The sequence below is a fragment of the Taudactylus pleione genome, unplaced genomic scaffold (assembly GCF_031769625.1).
Source record: "Taudactylus pleione unplaced genomic scaffold, aTauple2 ptg000259l, whole genome shotgun sequence".
Taxonomy (NCBI): Eukaryota; Metazoa; Chordata; class Amphibia; order Anura; family Myobatrachidae; genus Taudactylus; species Taudactylus pleione.
In genome coordinates this window covers 2,273,080-2,296,920 of record NW_028284661.1, presented here as the reverse complement: position 1 = coordinate 2,296,920, position 23,841 = coordinate 2,273,080, and the positions used below count along the sequence as shown (strand labels likewise).

The window sequence follows — 23,841 nt, the reverse complement described above, 5'->3', positions numbered from 1 at the left end:
CGCAGAGTGATTGACAGTTTAGGGTAATTTGGGGGAAGTTACTGTTTTGTGCGGCCAGAAATGCAGGCGTGTCACAATTGTTTTCAGGGCATGCCACTGCCTGTATCTGCAATCCTGTGTGCACAAAACATTGCTCCGGAGTCTCAGTTCATACTCAGGACTGCTAACATCATATGATCTGCGACCGATGGTGAGTCTTTGCACACAGATGCTTGTTTGCAAAGTTGCAGGTGGGTGTCTCAATACATCTTCCGGGAGCTGATCCATTTCCATAATTTCGCATTGCAGCAGCGTACACATTGGCAGCAGTGGCGGCATTAGCATACAACTCTGAATCAGGCCCAGTGTCTTGTTTTCTGCTAAAGGACATAGTTTTGTGGAGTAAGATTTTAGAGCTTGCGAAGAAGCAAAGGTTTGCAGTTGTAAATGTCGAGGAGATGAGTAGACTTAGGTTTTTGCTCACATAGTACAGAGTAGGTGCATGGTTTTGTGGAGCACCACTGTGTATTGGTTTATGGAGCACCACTGTGCATGGTTTTGTGGTGCACCACTGTGCATGATTTTGTGGAGCACCACTGTGCATAGTTTTGTGGAGCACCACTGTGCATGGTTTTGTGGAGCACCACTGTGCATGGTTTTGTGGTGCACCACTGTGCATGGTTTTGTGGAGCACCACTGTGCATAGTTTTGTGGAGCACCACTGTGCATGATTTTGTGGAGCACCACTGTGCATGATTTTGTGGAGCACCACTGTGCATAGTTTTGTGGAGCACCACTGTGCATGGTTTTGTGGAGCACCACTGTGTATTGGTTTATGGAGCACCACTGTGTATTGGTTTATGGAACACCACTGTGCATGGTTTTGTGGAGCATCACTGTGCATGGATTTGTGGAGCACCACTGTGTATTGGTTTATGGAGCACCACTGTGCATGGATTTCTGGAGCACCACTGTGCATTGTTTTGTGGAGCACCACTGTGTATTGGTTTATGGAGCACCACTGTGTATTGGTTTATGGAGATCAGATCGTACATGTTTTGCACTGCACATGCTCTGGAAACAATCACGTACAAACTACTGTATACATAGTTGTATGCATCCCAATCGCATCTTCATTTCTGACATAAGGGATGTAACTGGGCATATGCAAAGTTCATTGATATTATGTTGATGACATTTAAGGCTACTGTATGTAGAGTTGGACGGAATGGTGAATATGCATTTTTCCAGACATATTATTTGCATCAAGTATGGGCTGGTGCAAGTGCTCTCTAATGAAGATGACGACTATCAACCTAAGCTTAAAGGTTAGGGACGGACTTGCATTTAACTCCGCATCAGGCCCATTATTTCATTACTAATTTAAGCCATAAATCAGGCTAAACTGTGCCATATTTTAGGAGAAAACTGAAAAAGGGATTGTTTTAAAGTGGTAGTAAGTTGGGGTGCCACTCAAATATATTTTTTTATTATTCTTTGTGTATTTGTTTAGCATTGACTGACTGTTTTTTTTATTTTGCAGAGAACAGCTTTGTTAACAATGTTGGCATCATTGTTGGGACTGTTTTAAGTATACTTCTTGTTCTGCTTCTGGTAACTGTTTTCGGTATGTATGAAATCTGCAGTTATCATCTTACAGCTATAACTGACATACTGTACAGCTTGAAGAAGTTCTTTAGTTTCTTTTCTATTCTTAGTCATGTATAAGAGATTGAAGCACAAAGCTAGCCACAGCAAAGAAAACCTAGATGTTATCCATGAGGACAAAGAGCTCACTAAGCTCCGTGGATTGTCTAACAATGTTGGTTTGGCAAATGCATGCTATGCTGTAGGGTAAGTAGTGTTCTAATACTCTGTATGTCACCATACAATTTTACATATCACCTGTTTCCCTATTTTTCAGTTGTAACGCTGGACACATCTGATTCCTGTATTAGCAACATGAAAATGAAGTGCCTCATGTACAAAATGAGTTTGTCCTGATAGAGGGCCTGATTCAGAGCCGGACGCTATTTGCCCTCCCTCGTTCATTAAAAAGGGGTGGCTATTCAAATGAACCGTTCGCACTTTGCGGTCTGTTCACGCCTCTATGTCTGAACGAGCGAACAAAACTTGCGGTCGTAATTTTTAAAAAGACGCCCCCTGGCCACTCGCACCATACGTCATGTCCGCTATTTAATAGATTAATCGAGTACATCGAACAGCGTATGAACTGCTCGTTATTCTTGTGGTTGGTTTTTCCTACCACAATCTTGCGAGCAGTTCTGACTATAAATCAACCAAGTGACGTGGTTAATGAAGCTCCTGTATTAATTATGCACACCCATAAAACGCCCGTTTTGACCTTTAAGCACGCCTGCGTTCTGATTTCCACTCCCTGTTTTCAAGCACCTTCCCCTGTTACCATCCACATACGCCTCCTCCTGTCACTCAAAATAGCAGGCATTCGCTATTTAGCGAACAAACGATTTTCGGCCGCACTGACTGGTTCGTGCATGCGTATTAAAATCCGTACGCATGCACAGTTGTGCGAACATCGGTCGGAACGAACGAGCGGCCGCTTACGAGCGGCTCTGATTCAGGCCCAGAGGTTGCTAAAATCATATAAATGTAAAATTATCACTTTTCTGGTTTTCTTAAACATGAGGGGCTAAAAGGGGTGCTGAGAAGGGACTTAGTAAAGAGGCATCTCACTTAGTAACAGAGGGTCTGATTCAAATCCTCACACAAATGCCATTGCAGCTGCTATCTCTCACAGATCGCAATAGTGAAAATATGCTGATCTTTCTGAGCATAGGGACACCCACTGCTGCCTTCTCATATATGTTCGATGATGTGCAACAGTGTAAACATCAGTATCATCAAGTCAGACAACAACCAGCCTTCTGAGTGAGTCTAAGCTGCCGCAGACACAGCATGTCTTCAGACAATACGCGTGCGCAGTGCGGCTTACACGTATGCACAATAGCTAACAATCGCCAATCTCTGTAAATATTGCTATTTGCTGAATAATGGCCAGAGTGAGAAGATCTGCAGAAAATATATTTACAGTTGCCCTGTGTCCCTTAAACAAGCTCCCCTCCCCTCTCGACAATTCTGGAAATGGTGCCAGTAGTATATATAAAAGTAGGTCAGGTGTTATCATACTTGCAGTTACCTCATGCTAAGTGCTTTGTTGACACCCAGATATGGACAATGGTAAATTTAAATAATACATATTTTCCAAACAGAAATGTATCTGTCAGCCCCACACACCATCACACCCTAGCATCAATATTTGAACTTGATCCCAAGGTGTGTGCACTGACTTCACTGACTGCAAGGCTATGCTAATGGGAGGTCACAATGTGTGTGGGGCTATTTATACAATTTGGTGATATATTGTGCACAATTAGTCCCCAAAATCAGCCAACAGAATACAAAAAGGAAGTTTTCACCTTGCTTCCACAATATTGCACTTATATAGAGTAAATGGTTTTGACTCCACTTCAGCGCTCTTAGGGGTTACCATGTAATCCACAGTTCCTTTTATGCACCATGAGTTAATTTATCCAATGGTTAATCCATATAGTCATCCACTGTATCTCAATACCTGAAAGATTTGTGTCCCCCTGTTTGTGTGCTCATATAAGAGCATGAGGAAACACACAAGAAAAGAGAGACCAGTAGTGCAGAGATCTCAAGGTAAAAAGACAATTTTAATTTCACATATTATACTCACATGTTATAAAACTTTTACAAGCATATAAACAGACCATCTGCTAGTGTGACTCAGGTTTTCCCACAGCTGCTGAGATATTAGTAACAGCAAGGTTAGAAGCCCAGTTTCCGGATACTTAGCTCATCCAACTGAAGGGGAACCGATAGATGGAACAGCCACAAAGTCTGATGTAGCAAGTCCACAACCACCGCTTAACGCATTTCTGATACAAGTCCTTTATGGCTGCTTTGCAGGAAAAGCCTTAAATATCCTTCTTAAATGAAACACCTCCCTCACACATGCAATTAATAATGAGCAGTTGGATTAATTCAAGTGTTAACAATCACAAGTTCTGGATATGTAGTATTAACTACTATTTCCTGATATGCTTTCCAAGCACCAGATCCAAGATGGCCGCTGCAACTTCCGATCATGACGACTTCCGGCCATGCATTTCACATGTGTTACAAAGTCTGTGGAACCAGAAATTCCATACGTAGAATTTACAGGACTCTTTTGTATAGCCGGAGGTTTAAATGAATAATCGTCCACTTTACATTTTAGGTTGAAACTTGCGGGGAAGGAGTTCAGGCGTATAAAATAGGTCAAATATGAAACATAAAGATGATGAAACAAGTGTCAAAATATTAATATTTAAGTATAGAGAAATCAATAAAAGCAATAAAAAAACATAAAAATTTAAAAACCACTTAATTTCAAATTGACCATTGAGGCCATTGGGAATCAAAGTGTTTAATTTAAAAATCCATCGCATTTCAGATTTCGCCAACTTAGACTCAATGTTTTTTTTTTTCGAGGTATACGAGATCTGTTCGATACTCCAAAAATGTTTTATCTCGTATTCCTTAGAATTGTGACATTGTTTAAAATGAGAAAAGAGAATACGGGTTTCTAACCCCTTTCTGATATTATATATATATATATATGTTTGGAGAGGTGGATTTTCAATATTCTAGACGTCTTCCCTACATGCAACAACCTGCATTTGCGCTCAGTTGCATAGATCACATTCTTGGATGTACAATTAATAAACTGATTTATTTTATACATTACACCATTTATTGCAACCTCCCTACACTTTGTAGTATTAGTTTTACTGTTCTACATACAAGACAGGATCCACATCTGTGGAATCCTCTCATGCGAACACTGCTCCTTTTATTATCACCTAGGGTGCTCTTCACTAATTTATGTTTTAGGGATTTAGATTTTTTATATATAAAATGGGCCTTTCAGGGATTTTCCCTTTTAATATAGGGTCCTGTATCAAGAGTTTTCAATTTTTCCTGATGATTGTCTCAATTTGTTTATGTAATGTACTGTACCCTGAATTGAAGGACCATTCTACATTTTTTCGAGGTTCTTTTTTGGGTTTGCCCAACAGCAATTCTTCTCTTTTAATTTGATCAACTTTTCCTTTTGCCAATCCTATTTTTCCTTTTTTATAACCTTTTTGCAAGAAACACTCTGTCATTTCGCTGATTTGTTCTTCTAGTATATGTGGTTCCGAACATTTTCATTTCACTCTTATGAACTGGCTGAATGGAATACCTTCCAGCCAGTTCATGTGATGTTGACTGTTCTTTTCAAAAAAGGAATTAGAATCTGTTGGTTTTTTTATATATTTTAGTTTACAAGACATTATTTTTCACATAAATATTTAAGTCCGGGAAGTTGACCTGTTCTTGGCTAATGGAATAAGTTAACTTGATGTTACGTTCATTTTTGTTGAGATTTTCACAAAAAGAATTCAAACTTTCCTGACTCCCCCTCCAAACAAAGAGGATGTCATCAATTAATCTATGCCAGGATGCCAGGCCTGCCCATGCCAACTCACCATGCCACACTGCCAACTCCTCCCAGTGTGACATGAATAAGTTGGCATAACTAGGGGCAAACCTGGTGCCCATGGCTGTGCCCACTAACTGAAGCAAAATATATCCATGAAAATAAAAGTAATTATTTTTTAAAATGAACAAAATGCTTTCTAAGATAAACTCTTTTAAATTCTGTTTCATATCATATACAAAAGAGTCCTATAAATTCTACTTATGGAACGACTGGTTCCTCAGACTTTGGAATGCATGTGAAACGCATAGCCGGAAGTTGCCATGACAAGTCACAGCGACCATCTTGGATCTGGTGTTTGGAACGCATATCAGGAAATAGTAGTGACTACTACATATCCGTAACTTGTGATTGTTACCACATGAATTAATCCAGCTGCTCTTTATTAATTGAGTGTGGGAGAGAGGTGTTTCATTTAAGAAGGATATTTAAGGCTTTTCCTGCAAAGCAGCCATATCTGCTTTTGATAAAGGACTTGTATCCAAAATGTGTTAACCGATGGCTGCAGACTTGCTACATCAGACTTTGTGGCTGTTCCATTTATCGGTTCCCCTTCAGTTGGACGAGCTAAGTATTTGGAAACTGGGCTTATAACCTTGCTGTTACTAATATCTCAGCAGCTGTGGGAGAACCTGAGTCACACTAGCAGATGGTCTGTTTATATGCTTGTAAAAAATGTTTAACATGTGAGTGTAATATGTGAAAATAAAATTGTCTTTTTACCTTGAGATCTCTGCACTACTGGTCTCTCTTTTCTTGTGTGTTTCCCCCTGCTCTTATATGAGCACACAAACAGGGGTACACAATCTTTCAGGTATTGAGATACAGTGGATGAATATATGGATTAACCATTGGATAAATTAACTCATGGTGCATAAAAGGAACTGTGGATTACATGGTAACCCAGAAGAGCGTCGAAGTGGAGTCAAAACCATTTACTCTATATAAGTGCAATATTGTGGAAGCAAGGTGAAAACTTCCTTTTTGTATTCTACTGGCTGATTTTGGGGACTAATTGTGCACAACATATCACCAAATTTTATAAATAGCCCCACACACATTGTGACCTCCCATTGGCATAGCCTTGCAGTCAGTGAAGTCAGTGCACACACCTTGGGATCAAGTTCAAATGTTGATGCTAGGGTGTGATGGATATTATGGAGATGCTATGGTGCATATTACAACTATCACTACAAGGACAAGAAGGGCCCTTTCTAGTGGATAAAACAGTCTCTTAGGATATTTGTATTACATTTTCATTCTGTCTTTATCTCTCTCTCTCTCTGATCTCACCCCTGGATCGTATTTAAAAATAAAAAATAATTAATTGTAAATCATGTAATTTTTACTTGTTTACTTGCAATCCAAAACCCGGTTCGGTTCTGTGAGCTGAACGTGTAACTGAGCCGGAACTTGGTTCGTTTCAGAACCCCAGACTCATACTCAGACTCTGTTCAACTCAGAACCCCTACATTTGGTTGTTGCTGGTTCTCTGGGAACCGGGCCAGCACATCCCTAGTTTTAAATTTTAACAATGCTTCTTTTTACAGTACTCTTCCAATAAAAACAGAAGTGGAAAGCCTGCCCAGCTTTCCTCGGGAGAATTTAACTCTCTGTGTTTTCTTGGGAAGTGGAGCCTTTGGGGAAGTGTATGAAGGAATTGCTATGGATATTCTGGGGCCTGGGACTGGAGCGAGGAATGTGGCTGTCAAGGTATTATATTCTGTACGTTTTTTTGCATGGTTTTGTACCACATAGACAAAGAATTTACATTGCAATATTATTTCAATAAGATGAGATAAATGTATAAATAAATATGAAACTTAATTAAGAGATTGAAAAATGAGAGCAGTTTCCTTGAGATTGTCACAGCCATTCTATCAGGTGCTAACTGTGCCAGATTAAGGTCCACATGAGCCTGGTGCTGAAATGTATAAAGGGCCTACTGTGTGCAACAGCAGGGGGTGTGCCCAACACTGTGGGAGTGTGACTATTGATATGGGGTGTGTGACCGGTGTTGTGGGGGGGGAGTGTGGTCTGCACAGGAGGTGTTTTCTGTGCCGAGGGGGGCAAGTTGTGGCAATACAGATTCTTGTTCCACTCAGATGTATTAATTTTATTTGCTGGAACAACCTCAGAGCCCGTCCCACCAATCAGGAAGAAATTTAGTGATTGTATTCGCAATCACTGTACTTCTATCAATGAAACCCCCTTGCAGCTACTGCACAGCTGGGAAGCTGTACATGCGCAGTAGCTGCAAGGGTTCCGTGGATAGAAGCAAAGTGATCACATATGCAAATAGCTTCTGGACTGTCTGCAGCACACCGGCAAGGGATTGTGACGTCACACTGTGCCGAGACACTATGTGTATGCGTCGCAGGAAGGGCTAGTGAAAAAATCCTCTGTGCTACAATTGTAACAGTGTAATATTAAAACAGTGTGACATTTGGTCCATCATGGGGGAGTAGTTGAGGTTCGCCTCAGAAAGCCACTAGCAGGCTACTATAGCAGGAAAAAAATTCCTGTCTACAGCAGAACAGCAAATGCTGTGGACATATTTTGGTGGGGAACCTGGAGCTGCAATTCCATCAAACCCATTGTTAATGGTTGTCTAAAAGCTTATCAGACAGCAATGCCTGGAAAGAAAAATACTGGGGCAGATGTGTTACTGTACCTATAGTATTGGGGAAACCCCTTTTAAATATTAAGCAATGGTAACACCTTTAAACTTTCTGTTATGGTCAAGCATTCAATATGTTCCTAATATTCCAAACAGAAAACATCATATGTATTGACAAATAATATAGTGGCAAATAAAAAGCTTTGATGCACAAGGTTTAGCTAGTTTATTAGATTCAACACTAGCATTGTCGGGTTGGCTACATTTCTTAGAGAGTCAAAATATAAACATTCAAAACATAGACACCATAATGATGACAGGTACAATATTTAAACAGCCAAAATGTTGACATGCACTATGGGCCTGATTCAGAGCCGGACGCTCTGACCAGAGCGATCGCTCTGAATCAGGGCCCTCCTCCATTAAAATGGAGCATCCTCCTGGACACTCGTATAGCTGTGGGTGACCACCCACAGCATATACGAGCATCCAAAAAGATGGTCGCGATGGTCTTGATCATCGCGACCATCGGACTTGCGACGGAAACCCTGCGGTAGGGTTTCCCAGCCACAAGTCCTGGAGTGATTTTGGCCCTCATTCAGAGCCGTACGCTCTGAGCAGAGCGCACGCTCTGAATGAGGGCCGGCCTCCATGAAAATGGAGCGTCCTCCTGGACGCTCGTATAGCTGTGGGTCACCACCCACAGGCTATACGAGCGTGCATTTTGATGGCCGCGATGGTCGTGACCATCGCAACCATCGAAACTGCGAGCCGGAGCCTGCGGTTGAGGTTTTCAACTGCAAGCTCTGGAGTGATTTTGGCTCTATCAGAGCCAAAATCACTCCCACTGACATCACTAGTGATGTCAGTGGGCCGGCTTCTGACGGGAGGCGTTCCTGTGGGAACGCCCCCGTCAGGGTGGCACGCCCCGGCACACCTACCAAAGGGGGCGTGCTGTCAATCAACATCGACAGCACGCCCCCTTTGATCAGACACAATGAGCGAAGGACTTTCCTTCGCTCGTCGCGTCTGGCGCATGCGCACAACGGAGCTCCCTCCGTCGTGCGCATGCTCAGTCCAGAACATCGACCCACTTGCGAGCGGACAGCCGCTCGCGAGTGGGTCTGAATCAGGCCCTTTGGCTCTATCAGAGCCAAAATCACTCCCACTGACATCACTAGTGATGTCAGTGGGGCCGGCTTCATCGACAGCACGCCCCCTTTGGTGCGAGACCCGGAGCGACAGCTTAGCTATCGCAGTCCGGGTCTCGCGCATGCGCACGACGGAGCTCCCTCCGTCGTGCGCATGCGCAGTGGGGAACATCGACCCACTTGCGAGCGTACTGCCGCTTGCGAGTGGGTCTGAATGACCCCCTATATCTCAACATTCAATATGTAGACAGTCAAAATGTCAACAGGTACATCATTTAGACATGGGCATAATATAGGCAATATACAAACAGTTTGAAATGATGACACAGTCAAAATGTTGACAGTTAAAATGTAGACACAGTTAAAATTTTGATATTTAAAATAAAGATCGACATATAGAATCATAAGTTCGACAACCAAAATGTAGACACAGGTAAAATATTATACACTAAGATGCCTTGAAAAAGCAGCCGCAGGTGAAACATACGTTGGCGTCCCTGTGGCTGCTGATCGTGTACTCTTTTATATTAATAATGTCATCTATACACTGACTAATATATGGAATGTATGTATGCCGCACATAATAGGAAGACTTGGGGGCATATACAATTGAGAACAAGGTTTTCTCCGCAAAAAATGACCTTGTGCCCAATTGTGGAATACTGCCGGGATGACTGTTCCCGATAAAAATGCAGGCAGGATATTCAGCACTGAAAACCCAGCTGTGCGAGAAAACAAACATTCAAACTAGGGGTGAGCGGGTTCGGATTTCTGAAATCTGAACCCCCCCGAGCCCCCCCGATCCAAGGCCGATCTGAGTCAGGCTCGACTTTTCCCGCCTGACTCGGATCTGAAATCGAGGCAAAACGTCATCATCCCGCCTTCCGGGTCTCGCGGGTTTTGGATTCTATATAAGGTACCCGCGTCAGCGCCATTTTCTCACTTGGCTGTGGACAGTGATGAGGGAGGGTGGGAGTTAGGGCTGGCTGGGCTGTGTAGTGTAGTGTTGTGCTGTGCTGCTGTTGTCCATAGGGGCTATGTCTACTCCTCCAAAGGCCATAGGGGCTGGCTGTGTTGTGTTGTGCTGCTGTTGTCCATAAGGGCTGTGTCCACTCCTCCAAAGTCCATAGGGGCTGGCTGTGTTGTGCTGTGCTGCTGTTGTCCATAGGGGCTTTGTCCACTCCTCCAAAGTCCATAGGGGCTGGCTGTGTTGTGCTGTGCTGCTGTTGTCCATAGGGGCTGTGTCCACTCCTCCAAAGTCCATAGGGGCTGGCTGGACTGTGTTGTGCAGTCAGTTGTCCATAGGGGCTGTGTCCACTCCAAAGTCCTGTGCAGTGTCCCAGTCCTAAAGGGGTGCTGTCGTGTTGTCCAGGGGGTGCTCTGTCCATCAGGGGTGCTCCCCCCATGTGCAAAATTTTTTTTTTTCCGGTATTTGTACATGCATCAACAAAGTAGTGCCAAGCGTGCGCCTGTGTCCCATAAGTAAAAGGCCAGCTGGCTTGTCCATTAAAGGGTGCTGTAACCCCCAAAGGGCACTCCAAACAAAATAAAAATATATATTTTTTTGTGTTTGTGAATTGTGTGCACAGTAGCTGCACGTGCATCAACAAAGTAGCGCCAAGCGTGCGCCTGTGTCATAGGTAAAGGGCCGGCTGGCTTGTCCATTAAAGGGTGCTGTAACCCCCAAAGGGCACTCCAAACAAAATAAAAATATATTTTATGTGTTTGTGAATTGTGTGCACTGTGGCTGCATGTGCATCAACAAAGGAGCAGCGCCAAGTGTGTGCCTGTGTCCCATAAGTATGGGCCGGCTTGCTCATTTCTTAAAGAGTGGTGTAACCCACAAAGTGCACTAGTCTCCAACAAAAATAAAAAATTATTTTCTGTGTTTGTGTGCGCCTTAGCCGCACGTATATATTAATATAACATAAATGGAGGACCAAACTTTCTCCGATAAAAATAAAATAGGGAAAGATCAAGAACCATTTCCTCCTAGTGCTGTTGCTGCTGCTGGGAGTTGTTCATCATCCCAGAGAGGAAGTAGGAACACCACTACTTTTACTAAACAATTGACCCTCCAACAGTCCTTAGCGAGGAGGATGAAGTACGACAGCAGTCATCCTGAAGCAAAACCTATAACTGAGGCCTTGACTGCTATGTTGGTGTTAGACGTGCGTCCGGTATCCGCCATTAGTGCAGTGGGATTTAGACAATTGATGGAGGTAGTGTGTCCCTGGTTCCAAATCCCGTCTAGTTCTCCCTGCATCCTCATAGCAGCAGCGACAAGCGTGCATCTGTCTGTTAAAGGGTAGTGTAACCCTCAAAGTGCGCTCCACAAAAAATAAAAAATTCTTTTTTTTTTCTGTCTTTGTGAATTGTGTGCACTGTAGCTGCACGTGCATCAACAAAGGAGCAGCGCCAAGCATGCGCCTGTGTCCCATAAGTCTGTTAAAGGGTGGTGTAACCCCCAAAGTGCTCCAAAAAATAAAAAACAATTTTTTTTCTGTGTTTGTGACTTGTGTGCGATGGAGCCACACGTGCATCAACACAGTAGCAGCGCCAAGCGTGCGCCTGTGTCATAAGTCAAGGGCCGGTTTGGACATCTGGTCCGGACTGAAGGACGTGCCAACAATTTTTGACAAGTCTACTGCATATGATACTGTCCTCAAAGCAGCAGCGACAAGCGTGCGTCTGTCTGTTAAAGTGTGGTGTAACCCCCAAAGTGCGCTCCAACCAAAATAAAATAATCTTCGTTTTTTCTGTGTTTGTGTGTGAAATGTATGCGCAGTAGCTGCACCTGCATCCTCAAAGCAGCAGCAACAAGCGTGCATCTGTCTGTTAAAGTGTGGTGTAACCCCCAAAGTGCGCTCCAACCAAAATAAAATAATCTTCGTTTTTTCTGTGTTTGTGTGTGAAATGTATGCGCAGTAGCTGCACCTGCATCCTCAAAGCAGCAGCAACAAGCGTGCGTCTGTCTGTTAAAGGGTGGTGTAACCCCCAAAGTGCGCTCCACAAACAATAAAAAATTCTTTTTTTTCCTGTCTTTGTGAAATGTGTGGGCTGTAGCTGCACCTGCATCCTCAAAGCAGCAGCGACAAGCGTGCGTCTGTCTGTTAAAGTGTGGTGTAACCCCCAAAGTGCGCTCCAACCAAAATAAAATAATCTTTTTTTCTGTGTTTGTGTGTGAAATGTATGCGCAGTAGCCACACCTGCATCCTCAAAGCAGCAGCGACAAGCGTGCGTCTGTCTGTTAAAGGGTGGTGTAGCCCTCTAAGTGCGCTCCACAAAAAATAAAAAATTCTTCTTTTTTTTCTGTCTTTGTGAATTGTGTGAGCTGTAGCCGCACCTGCATCCTCAAAGCAGCAGTGACAAGCGTGCGTCTGTCTGTTAAAGGATTACTTCGGTGACAGCATCCAAGTAGGCATGTCAGACAGTCCGTACATGTACTGGCAGAAAAAAGAGGCAATTTGGAGGCCCCTGTACAAACTGGCTCTATTTTACCTGAGTTGCCCCCCCTCCAGTGTGTACTCCGAAAGAGTGTTTAGTGCAGCCGGGAACCTTGTCAGCGAAAGGCGTAGGAGGTTGCTTCCACAAAATGTGGAGAAGATGATGTTCATAAAAATGAATTATCAACTCTTCCAGGGAGACCAGCCTCCATAACGTACAGAGGGACCTGTGGTGGTGGATTCCAGCGGGGACGAATTAATACTCTGTGAGGATGAGGATGTACACAACACTGAAGAGGGTGAGGAATCGGTGAATGAGGAGGATGAGTGTTACGTTCTGGGTTATTTGTGGACCCGGGGTGGTAGCAGGAGCGATCACAGAAGCAGATTTGTAAATAAAACTAGGATTTTTAATAAGTGCTCAAGTGGACATATAATGTGGCAGTAAATAAAAGTCCAGGAAAATATAAATGTGCACAAGAGTTCTGTGGTGGGAGCAAAAGGGTTAATGTCCAGGTAGAAACAATTAGAGCAGTCCAGGTGTGCAGGTAGTGAAACTGAAAATAAACAAGCCAGGTTTTCAGATAGTGAACTGAAGTGCAGGATGTCAGCAGGCTCAGGCACTCAGGTATGGGCAAGGGTGATGGAGGTAGCGGGGTAGTCCAGTGGGAACTAGGAGCTGACAGGCAGACTGGCAGACAGCGGATTCACAGGAACAGGAAAGCACAGAGAACTCCCTCTCAGCTAGGCTGAGATACACGTTGCACTGGCAAAGAAGGAAGGCACTGACCCTTCCTAAATACCCCATGCCGTGCTGTTACTGGCTGGAGGGAACATGTGACTCACCAGGATTGGCCAGCCGCATCACATGGCCAGAAGGCAAGATGGCAGCGCCCATGCCAAACGGAATGGAGACGCCGCCAGGCCTTACCAGCGCAGAGTGACAACAGGCCCGCACAACAACGCGTGCAGCCAAAGCCCCCCGCCAGACACCAGCTCCGCCACCAGACAGCCCGCGCCACAATGACCTCACAGGTAACACTCGCCTAGCGTCATGCTGAAATACCCTGGCCGTGACAGTACCCCCCCCTTTTGGGGTGGCCTCAGGACACTCACCAGGCTTCTCCGGATGGGCAGAATGGAATCTCCTGATGAGCGTGGGAGCGTGGACATCACGAGCATCGGTCCAGCAACGTTCCTCTGGACCGTAACCTTTCCAGTCCAGCAAATACTGTAGATGACCTCTGCGTAGACGAGAGTCCAAGATCTGGGCGACCTCAAACTCAACTCCTCTCTCCGTCTGGACTCGAGGAGAAGCAGGTAGAGCACTATGGAATTTATTCAGGACCAGGGGCTTCAATAAGGAAATATGGAAGGAATTAGGGATTTTTAGGTATGGGGGTAACTGTAGACGATAGGCCACTGGATTAATGACTTCTGTTATGGAGAAGGGACCGATGAAGCATGGTGCAAATTTCATAGAAGGAACCCTCAGACGAAGATTCCGGGTGGATAACCAGACCTGGTTTCCAACTTGCATGCGTGGAACTATTCTACGCTTCTTATCGGCCTGGGTCTTATAGCGAGAGGATGCCTTCAACAAATCAGACCGTACTTGAGTCCAGATGGCAGCAAAATTCCGCACCATGTCCTCCACGGCCGGAACATCGAAAACAGGCAGGCTTCGGAATTCGGGAACACGAGGATGAAGGCCATATAGAACCTGAAATGGCGTTTGGTTAGTTGACGAGTGGTAGGAAGCATTATGTGCAAACTCAGCCCACGGCAGTAAGGCAGCCCAATTGTCCTGGGAAGATGACATAAAAATTCTTAAGAAAGTCTCTAGATCTTGATTAACTCTCTCGGTGGAGCCGTTGCTTTGCGGATGGTAGGCCGTGGAAAAGTTTAACTTCACTTGAAGAACAGAACACAAAGCCCTCCAGAATTTTGCAGTAAACTGCACACCACGGTCAGAGACAATTTCAGCAGGAAGGCCGTGTAGACGAAATATGTGTTGGACAAACAACTGTGCCAGGTCAGGGGCAGAAGGTAACTTCTTCAACGGTATATAGTGGACCATCTTAGAAAATCGGTCTATTACAACCCAGATAGTGTTGAAACCTTGAGAGACTGGCAGGTCTGTGACGAAATCCATGGAGAGATGCGTCCATGGACGTGATGGAGTAGGTAATGGAAGCAATTCCCCAGCTGGAGCTTGTCGTGATGATTTATGCTGGGCACAGGAGGAGCAGGAAGAGATAAACTCCATTATGTCTGCCTTCATAGAAGGCCACCAATAGTGTCTTTTCAGGAACTCCAAGGTCTTCCGAGTGCCTGAGTGCCCTGCGAAGCGAGAGGAATGTGCCCAAGTGAGAAGCTGCTTCCTTAATTCCGGGGCCACAAATGATTTTCCCGTAGGAGGCTGAAGTTGTAATGCGGCGAAAACTCTTGATTCCAAGACAGGGGTATTGCTTTGATTTTCAGATTGATCATCACAGAGGAGAGATCTCGATAGGGCATCAGCCTTCTGATTAAGTGCTCCAGACCGAAAGGTCAGGGTGAACTGAAACCTGGCAAAGAATATTGCCCAGCGGACCAAACGAGGACTCACACATTGGAGGTTTTTGAGAAATAGGAGATTTCTATGGTCCGTAAATACAGTAAATGGAAACTTGGCGCCTTCTAGCAAATATCTCCATTCTTTCAACGCCAACTTTACAGCTAGTAGTTCTTGATCACCTATGGCGTAGTTCCTTTCGGCAGGAGAGAATTTTTTAGAAAAGAACCCACACGGATGGACTCGGTTGTCCTCATAACGTTGAGGCAAGACTGCTCCCACAGCTTCAGATGATGCATCTACTTCCAACAAAAAAGGCCTGTCCAGATCTGGTTGTCGAAGGACTGGTGCTGAGATGAAGGCCTGTTTTAGAAGATGAAAGGCAGACTCTGCCTCAGGTGACCATTGGGCAGGATTAGCTCCTTTGCGGGTCAAGGCTGTAATGGGAGCCAGCAGTGTAGAAAATCCCTTAATGAAGCGTCTATAATAATTGGCGAAGCCCAACAATCTCTGGATGGCCTTCAGTGTCTGAGGTCGGGTCCAATCCAGAATTGCTTGTACCTTCTTGGGGTCCATTTCTAAACTGGAGCCAGATATTACATAGCCGAGAAAAGGTACACTGGGCACTCCAAAGACGCACTTCTCCAGTTTGCAGTAAAGGTGGTTTTCTCTCAAACGGGTCAGGACCTCCTTAACATGTTCTTGATGTTTAGCCACAGAGGGTGAAAAAATCAGTATGTCATCCAGATAGACAACAACCGAAACATATAACAGATCCCGGAAAATCTCATTAACAAAACTTTGAAAGACAGCAGGGGCGTTACATAATCCAAAAGGCATTACCAAATACTCGAAATGTCCATCTCTGGTATTAAAAGCGGTCTTCCATTCATCGCCAGCTCGGATACGAATGAGGTTGTAAGCCCCTCTTAGATCTAATTTAGAAAAAATGACAGAGCCCTTGACCCTATCAAACAACTCAGTAATCAGGGGAAGAGGGTATCGATTTTTTACAGTAATGTCATTAAGGCCTCGATAATCGATACATGGTCTTAGACCACCGTCCTTCTTGCCAACGAAGAAAAACCCAGCTCCGGCAGGTGAAGTAGAGGGGCGGATGAACCCCTTTGCCAGGTTGTCCCGGATGTACTCGGTCATGGCTTGAGTCTCAGGCAAGGACAGCGGATAGGTACGACCACGAGGTGGCATCTTATCAGGTATCAATTCAATTGGACAGTCCCACTCCCTATGAGGGGGTAAGATATTTGCTTGTTGTTCAGAAAAAACGTCGGCAAACATCTGATATTCCTTGGGAATGGCAGAAGAAACTAATGAAACTGTCTTTCTCACAGGTCGAATTTTTGGAAGACAGGATTTCTGACAGTCCATACCCCATGACAGAATCTGCATAGAACTCCAATCAATCCTGGGATTATGTTTACGTAACCAGGGTAGACCAAGAACAATTTCTTGAGAGGCCTCTGATATCACCAGGAATTTTAAGGACTCAGAATGAAGTGCTCCAATTCGGACCAATACAGGTTGAGTCTCTTTGGTGACTATCCCGTTAGTCAGAGGGCGTCCGTCTATCGAGGTCAGAGAGATAGCATGGTTCAGAGTCAAACAAGGTATCTGAAATTTATCAATGAAACTAGACGTTATGAAATTTCCGGCTGCTCCTGAGTCGATTAGAGCAGTAGCAAAGACAGGTTTGGGTTTAAGATCCAAGGCTAGGGTAATCGTGAAATCTTTAATTTTTGGAGACGGGTTCATAACTCCTAACTTGATGTCTCCAGGGTCAGTTAGGATTTGGCATTTCCCGGTTTACGGGGACAGGAGATCAGCAGGTGACCAGACTCTCCGCAGTACAGACAGAGGTTCTTTTGCATTCTTCTCTGCCGTTCTTCTTTGGAGAGGTGTGTATGATTCACCTGCATAGGCTCCTCTTCAGTGGGAGAAGGAATGGGACGGGTAGAAATGGAGGGGGTAAATGACCTTTGCCGGTCAGTTCTGTTTTTTTCAGCCTGACGTTCCCTGAAGCGTAGGTCAACTTTGATACACAATGAAATCATGTCGTTCAGATTAGTAGGAAGCTCTCGAGTGACTAGATCATCCTTTAGTCGGTCTGACAACCCATGCCAGAAGGCCGAGGTGAGGGCTTCCTCATTCCATTTGAGCTCTGATGCTAAAATTTGAAATTGCACGGCATATTGACTGACAGGACGGACCCCTTGCCTCAGTGTCATGATGTTTGATGATGCTGATACAGTACGCCCAGGTTCATCGAAAATCCTCCTGAAGGATGACACAAAGCCTGCGTAATTATCCAGCAGTGGATCTGAGCGCTCCCAGAGTGGGGAAGCCCATTCCAAGGCCTGGCCGGATAACAGAGAGACTATATAAGCCACTTTAGTTCTTGCAGTTGGAAAGTTGTCAGGCTGCAGGGTAAAATGTATGTCACACTGATTTAGGAATCCTCGGCAGAGTTTAGGATTGCCGTCAAATTTATTTGGTAAAGGAAGACGTAAGCGGGGAGATGATCTGCCTCCTGTATTCCCAGACGCTGATGCGGATGTAGTTGCTGGTATTTCAGGGGTAGAAAAGGAAGTTTGCAAACTATCCTGTCGCTTGGACATCTCTTGCAGAAATTTAGCCATCTGATGCTGCATGTTTTCCAGATTTTCTAATCGACCAGAAATGCACTTGAACAAATCCACTCCTGACTCCTGATCCGTGGCCGGCTCCATGTGGCCAGTGTAAACTGTTACGTTCTGGGTTATTTGTGGACCCGGGGTGGTAGCAGGAGCGATCACAGAAGCAGATTTGTAAATAAAACTAGGATTTTTAATAAGTGCTCGAGTATACATATAATGTGGCAGTAAATAAAAGTCCAGGAAAATATAAATGTGCACAAGAGTTCTGTGGTGGGAGCAAAAGGGTTAATGTCCAGGTAGAAACAATTAGAGCAGTCCAGGTGTGCAGGTAGTGAAACTGAAAATAAACAAGCCAGGTTTTCAGATAGTGAACTGAAGTGCAGGATGTCAGCAGGCTCAGGCACTCAGGTATGGGCAAGGGTGATGGAGGTAGCGGGGTAGTCCAGTGGGAACTAGGAGCTGACAGGCAGACTGGCAGACAGCGGATTCACAGGAACAGGAAAGCACAGAGAACTCCCTCTCAGCTAGGCTGAGATACACGTTGCACTGGCAAAGAAGGAAGGCACTGACCCTTCCTAAATACCCCATGCCGTGCTGTTACTGGCTGGAGGGAACATGTGACTCACCAGGATTGGCCAGCCGCATCACATGGCCAGAAGGCAAGATGGCAGCGCCCATGCCAAACGGAATGGAGACGCCGCCAGGCCTTACCAGCGCAGAGTGACAACAGGCCCGCACAACAACGCGTGCAGCCAAAGCCCCCCGCCAGACACCAGCTCCGCCACCAGACAGCCCGCGCCACAATGACCTCACAGGTAACACTCGCCTAGCGTCATGCTGAAATACCCTGGCCGTGACAATGAGGATGACATCTTGCCTCCGTAGAGCCAGTTTGTGCAGGGACAGATTAATTGCAGCTTGTTTTGTGGGGGCCCAAACGAACCAATCATTTCAGCCACAGTCGGGTGGCAGACCCTGGCGCTGAAATGATTGGTTTGTTAAAGTGTGCATGTCCTGTTTATACAACATAAGGGTGGGTCGGCGGGCCAAAGGACAATTCCATCTTGCACCTCTTTTTTTTCTTTGCATTATGTACTGTTTGCGGCCTAGTTTTTCAAACTGCCATCCTGTCTGCCACTGCAGTGTCACTCCTAGATGGGCCACGTGTTTGTGCCGCCCACTCGTGTCGCTTAGCATAGTCATCCAGCTACCTCGGTGCAACCTTTTGGACATAAAAACACTATTATGAGGTGTTCAGTGTTCAGAATAGACTGGAAATGAGTGGAAATTAAGGTTATTGAGGTTAATAATAGCATAGGAGCAGAAAAACTCACAAATTCTGTAATTTTAGCTGTTTTTATGCTTTTTTTCAAAAAAATACAGATACAAAACACAAAACCCAGAACCCAAAACACGGAAGAGTGGTTTTGGCAACACCAATCCAGATCCAAAACACGAAGAAAGATCCAGATCCAAAACCAAAACACAAAACACGAAAAGTGGCCGATGCACACCCCTAATTCAAACTAATGTGGTATCATTGAGATAAGCAGACAAGACACAGGGAATAAGAGTACAATGGTGGAATTTATTTTTCATTTATTGTGGAATAGTGATGTAAAGATATATTTTATTCCTAGGAAATAAAATATATAATGTATTGAGGGCCATTAAGCCTTTATTGTACAACAAACAGGGACGGTTCTAGACATTGTGGAGCTCAGGGCGAGAGTTCACAGTTGCGCCCCCCCCCAAAAACAAACAAACAAACAACTTTTTGTAGATGACGTTCCTCTGCATGTGCTGAAAGCACATACGCTTCCGGAAAGGGGGCATGTCCTTGCAGAACACCCCCAATTCATCACACTGTGGGGCTTGCCCAGCACTTATGAAGGTGCTGGGCTTCCCCCAAGCTCTCCCCTAGTGGCGAATAATTGCCATGTGCAGCAATGCACCTTACACTGTAATGCCCTTTATAAATACATTATGCCACATGCAGTAATGCCCTTTATAAACACATTATGCCACATGCAGTAATGCCCTGTATAACACATTATGCCACACGCAGTAATGGCCTTTATAACACATTATGCCACACACAGTAATGCCCTTTACAACACATTATGCCACATGCTGTAATGCACTGTATAACACATTATACTACATGCAGTAATGCACTGTATAACACATTATGCCACACTAAGTAATGCCCTGTATAACACATTATGCCACACGCAGTAATGGCCTTTATAACACATTATGCCACACGCAGTAATGGCCTTTATAACACATTATGCCACACGCGGTAATGCCCTGTATAACATATTATGCCACATGCAGTAATGCCCTGTATAACACATTATGCCACATGCAGTAATGCCCTGTATAACACATTATGCCCCATGCAGTAATGCCCTGTATAACACATTATGCCACATGCAGTAATGCCCTGTATAACACATTTTGCCACATGCAGTAATTTCCTGTATAGCACATTATGCCACATGCAGTAATTCCCTTTATAATACAGTATCCCCAATTCAAATTACACCACACTTTAGTCCCTTATTCATGTTATGACACACAGTGGTGCCCCTTTTACACAATGCCCAAATTAGTGCCCCTTATACACAAGGCCCACAGTACTGAGTAGTAGTGCCCCTAATACAATGCCCACAGTAGTAGTGCCCCCTATAGTAGTGCCCACATTAGTAGTGCCCCAGTAATAATGCCCCCTATGGTAGTGCCCACAGTAGGAATGCCCCCTATAGTAGTGCCCAAAGTTGGAATGCCCCCATTAGTGCCCCCTATAGTAGTGCCCCCAGTAGGAATGCCCCCTTATAGACATGTCCCCAGTAGTAATGCCCCCTTATAGACATGCCCCCAGTAGTAATGTCCCCTTATAGACTTGTCCCCAGTAGTAATGCCCCCTTATAGACATGCCCCCAGTTGAAATGCCCCCTTATAGACATGCTCCCAGTAGTAATGCCCCCCTATAGACATGCCCCCAGTAGTAATGCCCCTTATAGACATGCCCCCAGTAGTAATGCCCCTTATAGACCCCACTCCTGCGTCATGACATCCCTCCCATAGTGCTCGCTGCTGGAGCCGGAGCTCTGGAGTGAGCTCCAGCTCCACGGATCTATGGGAGAGATGTCATGATGTCCCTCCCATAGTGCTCTATGCGGGAGCCGGAGCTCTGGAGTGAGCTTCGGCTGCCTTTGCAGGGAGGGAGCCGGGTGCCCACTAATAACAAATATCAGCGAGCGCCCAGCAACGCGGTGGGGACCGGCGCTGTGTTTTTTTTTATTATGGGATTTTTTTTTTTTTTACCTTCTGGGGACTCAGTGGCGCCCTCTAGGGGGCGGCGCCCCGGGCGACTGCCCTGTTAGCCCACCCCTAGAACTGCCATTGACTACAAAGACAGAGAAAACAGATAGCAGCCTAAAGCTTTGCAACAAATTTTAATACACATTTTCTATTTCTTTTACACTTAATATATTTTAATATTTCACCATTGGGATATTTTGCAAACAATATATTAAAGCACATCAAAACAGATTTATTAACTTTTATCATAAATAGGGCCTTTAGTGCACCTACACAGATACTTTCTTTTTCTTGTGTTGGTGTTTACAGTTAAAATATTAACAGTTGGGTTGGGTATGGGATCCCGATGGTCGGGATGCTGCCAGTCAGAATACCGACAGCAGCATCCCGGCAGTCAGAATCCCGATACCCATAGGTAAGTACTTTTAAAGCTAACCTCTAACCCTCCCTCCCCAGTGCCTGAACCTAACCTCCCCCTAGTGACTAAACCTAACCTCCCCTTCTTCACACCCTAAACCCCCTAGTGCCTAACCCCTAACTCCTAGCCCTAAACCTAACCCTCCCCTAACTCCTGATACTGACAGATATGTCCTCTTGCATTTTTGCCGCTTAAGCAGCAAATCGCGCCACGCATGGTGTGAGTCGTACACCTGCGAATGGGATTGCACAGTGCAAACACAGCACGTAGCATGGGGTAGCGTGCCACACGTGGTTGTGGCTAATCACATGGCGCGATGCATACACATGTATGCAGTGCGATCAGCAAAGATGCAAGATGACACATCTGTACCTTCGGGATGCCAGTCATCGGGATTCCGGTGCTGGTATTTAGACCATTGACATCCCGCATGCCAGGATGCTGACTACATTCTTTAATAGTCATAGGGGCTAATTCTGCATTCTGCATGATCGCACGCAGCCCCTGCTATGAAACAATGAAACAGTGTTATGCTCGATGTGCAGTGCTGTGTTTTCAATTGGACATTATGGGGAATCAGTATGATTTACTGCCAGCCGTAGCTCCCAACAGTGGAAGCCCGGCAGAGGTGAAGCTACAAAAGGTAAGTATTAACTAACCTTTTTTAACTAACCTTTTTTTTACCCCCAATCCTCTTTTAGGGGTGCCTAACCCCAACCTCCCCCACAAGTGCCTTTCGACACTTGTCATTTGTACCTTGCCGGGATTAAACAGTCGGGAAGCCAGCGGTCGGCATTGCGACCGTCTGCTTCCTGACGGCATCCGCATTATGGGGTATATATATTAAAGTGCGGGTTTTAGAAGTGATGCTGTTGCCTATAGCAACAAATCAGATTATACTTAACATTTATCTAGCGTCTTCTAGAAGATAATAGCTAGAATCTGATTTGTTGCTGTGGGAAACATCTCCACTTCTAAAAACCCCTGTGTATCTTATTCAAACAAAGAAACACAGACTTGAATAATAAGTAGGTATGTGCTCCGGACCATTTTTGCTGGATTTAGATTTGGTTCTGATCCATCATCCGGCTTTGGATTTGCCAAACCTGCCGTGACTGGCTTTGGATTTGGATTTGGATTTTTTTACAAAAATTTACAAAAAAGCTAAAATCACATAATTTGGGCTTATTTTGTTCCTAGAGTATTATTAACCCCAATAACATTAATTTCCAGTCATTTACAATTATTTTAGACCACCTCACAGCTCACAATATTGTTTTCACCTTTATTGGCTAAAGGCTGCAGTGAGCTGGCTGGTTACTAAGCGACAGACACCGCAGTTTAAAGCACATATATGAATCATTGCCACTCACTACTGAGTCACAGTACTTGTGTGTTATGGACACACAGAGGGCTAAGGCCCAAGGAGTCACGGTGCTTGTTTACACAGAGGTCTAAGGCCCAAGGAGTCATGATGCTTTTATATACAGAGCGCTACTGCCCAAGGAGTCACGGTGCTTGTATGTACAGTGGGCTAAAGCCCAAGGAGTTACAATGCTTGTATACACAGAGGGCTACAGACCAAGGAGTCACGGTGATTTTAAACACAGAGGGCTTATGCCCAGGAAGTCAGGGTGCTTTTACTTTATTTTAAATTTATACACAGAGGGCTTATGCCCAAGAAGTCATGGTGCTTATATACAGAGGGCTAAGGCCCAATTAGTCACTATGCTTTTATACACAGAGGGCTTATGCCCAAGAAGTCACGGTGCTTATATACAGAGGGCTAAGGCCCAATTAGTCACAATGCTTTTATGCTTTTATACACAGAGGGCTTATGCCCAAGAAGTCACGGTGCTTTTACTTTATTTTACTTTATTTTAAATTTATACACAGAGGGCTTATGCCCAAGAAGTCACAGTGCTTGTTTGTATACAGAGGGCTAATGCCCAAGCAGTTACGGAGTTTGTCACACAGAGGGCTTATGCCCAAGAAGTCACAGTGCTTGTATACAGTGGTCTAAGGCCCAATTAGTCACAGTGCTTCTATACACAGAGGGCTTATATCAAAATTAGAGTATAGCACAAAAAATGTCC

The 23,841-nt window shown here is 44.8% G+C and overlaps 1 protein-coding gene across 1 annotated transcript in view; it reads left to right on the top strand.

Moving 5' to 3' along the window:
• Positions 1-23,841, top strand: part of ROS1 (ROS proto-oncogene 1, receptor tyrosine kinase) — a 335,661-nt gene that overhangs the window by 190,856 nt on the left and 120,964 nt on the right. Inside the window, exons 32-34 of the mRNA XM_088481008.1 lie at positions 1,523-1,606; positions 1,698-1,833; positions 7,120-7,282. Of these exons, the coding sequence (XP_088337134.1) occupies positions 1,523-1,606; positions 1,698-1,833; positions 7,120-7,282 (383 nt within the window). The remainder of the gene's footprint in view (positions 1-1,522; positions 1,607-1,697; positions 1,834-7,119; positions 7,283-23,841) is intronic.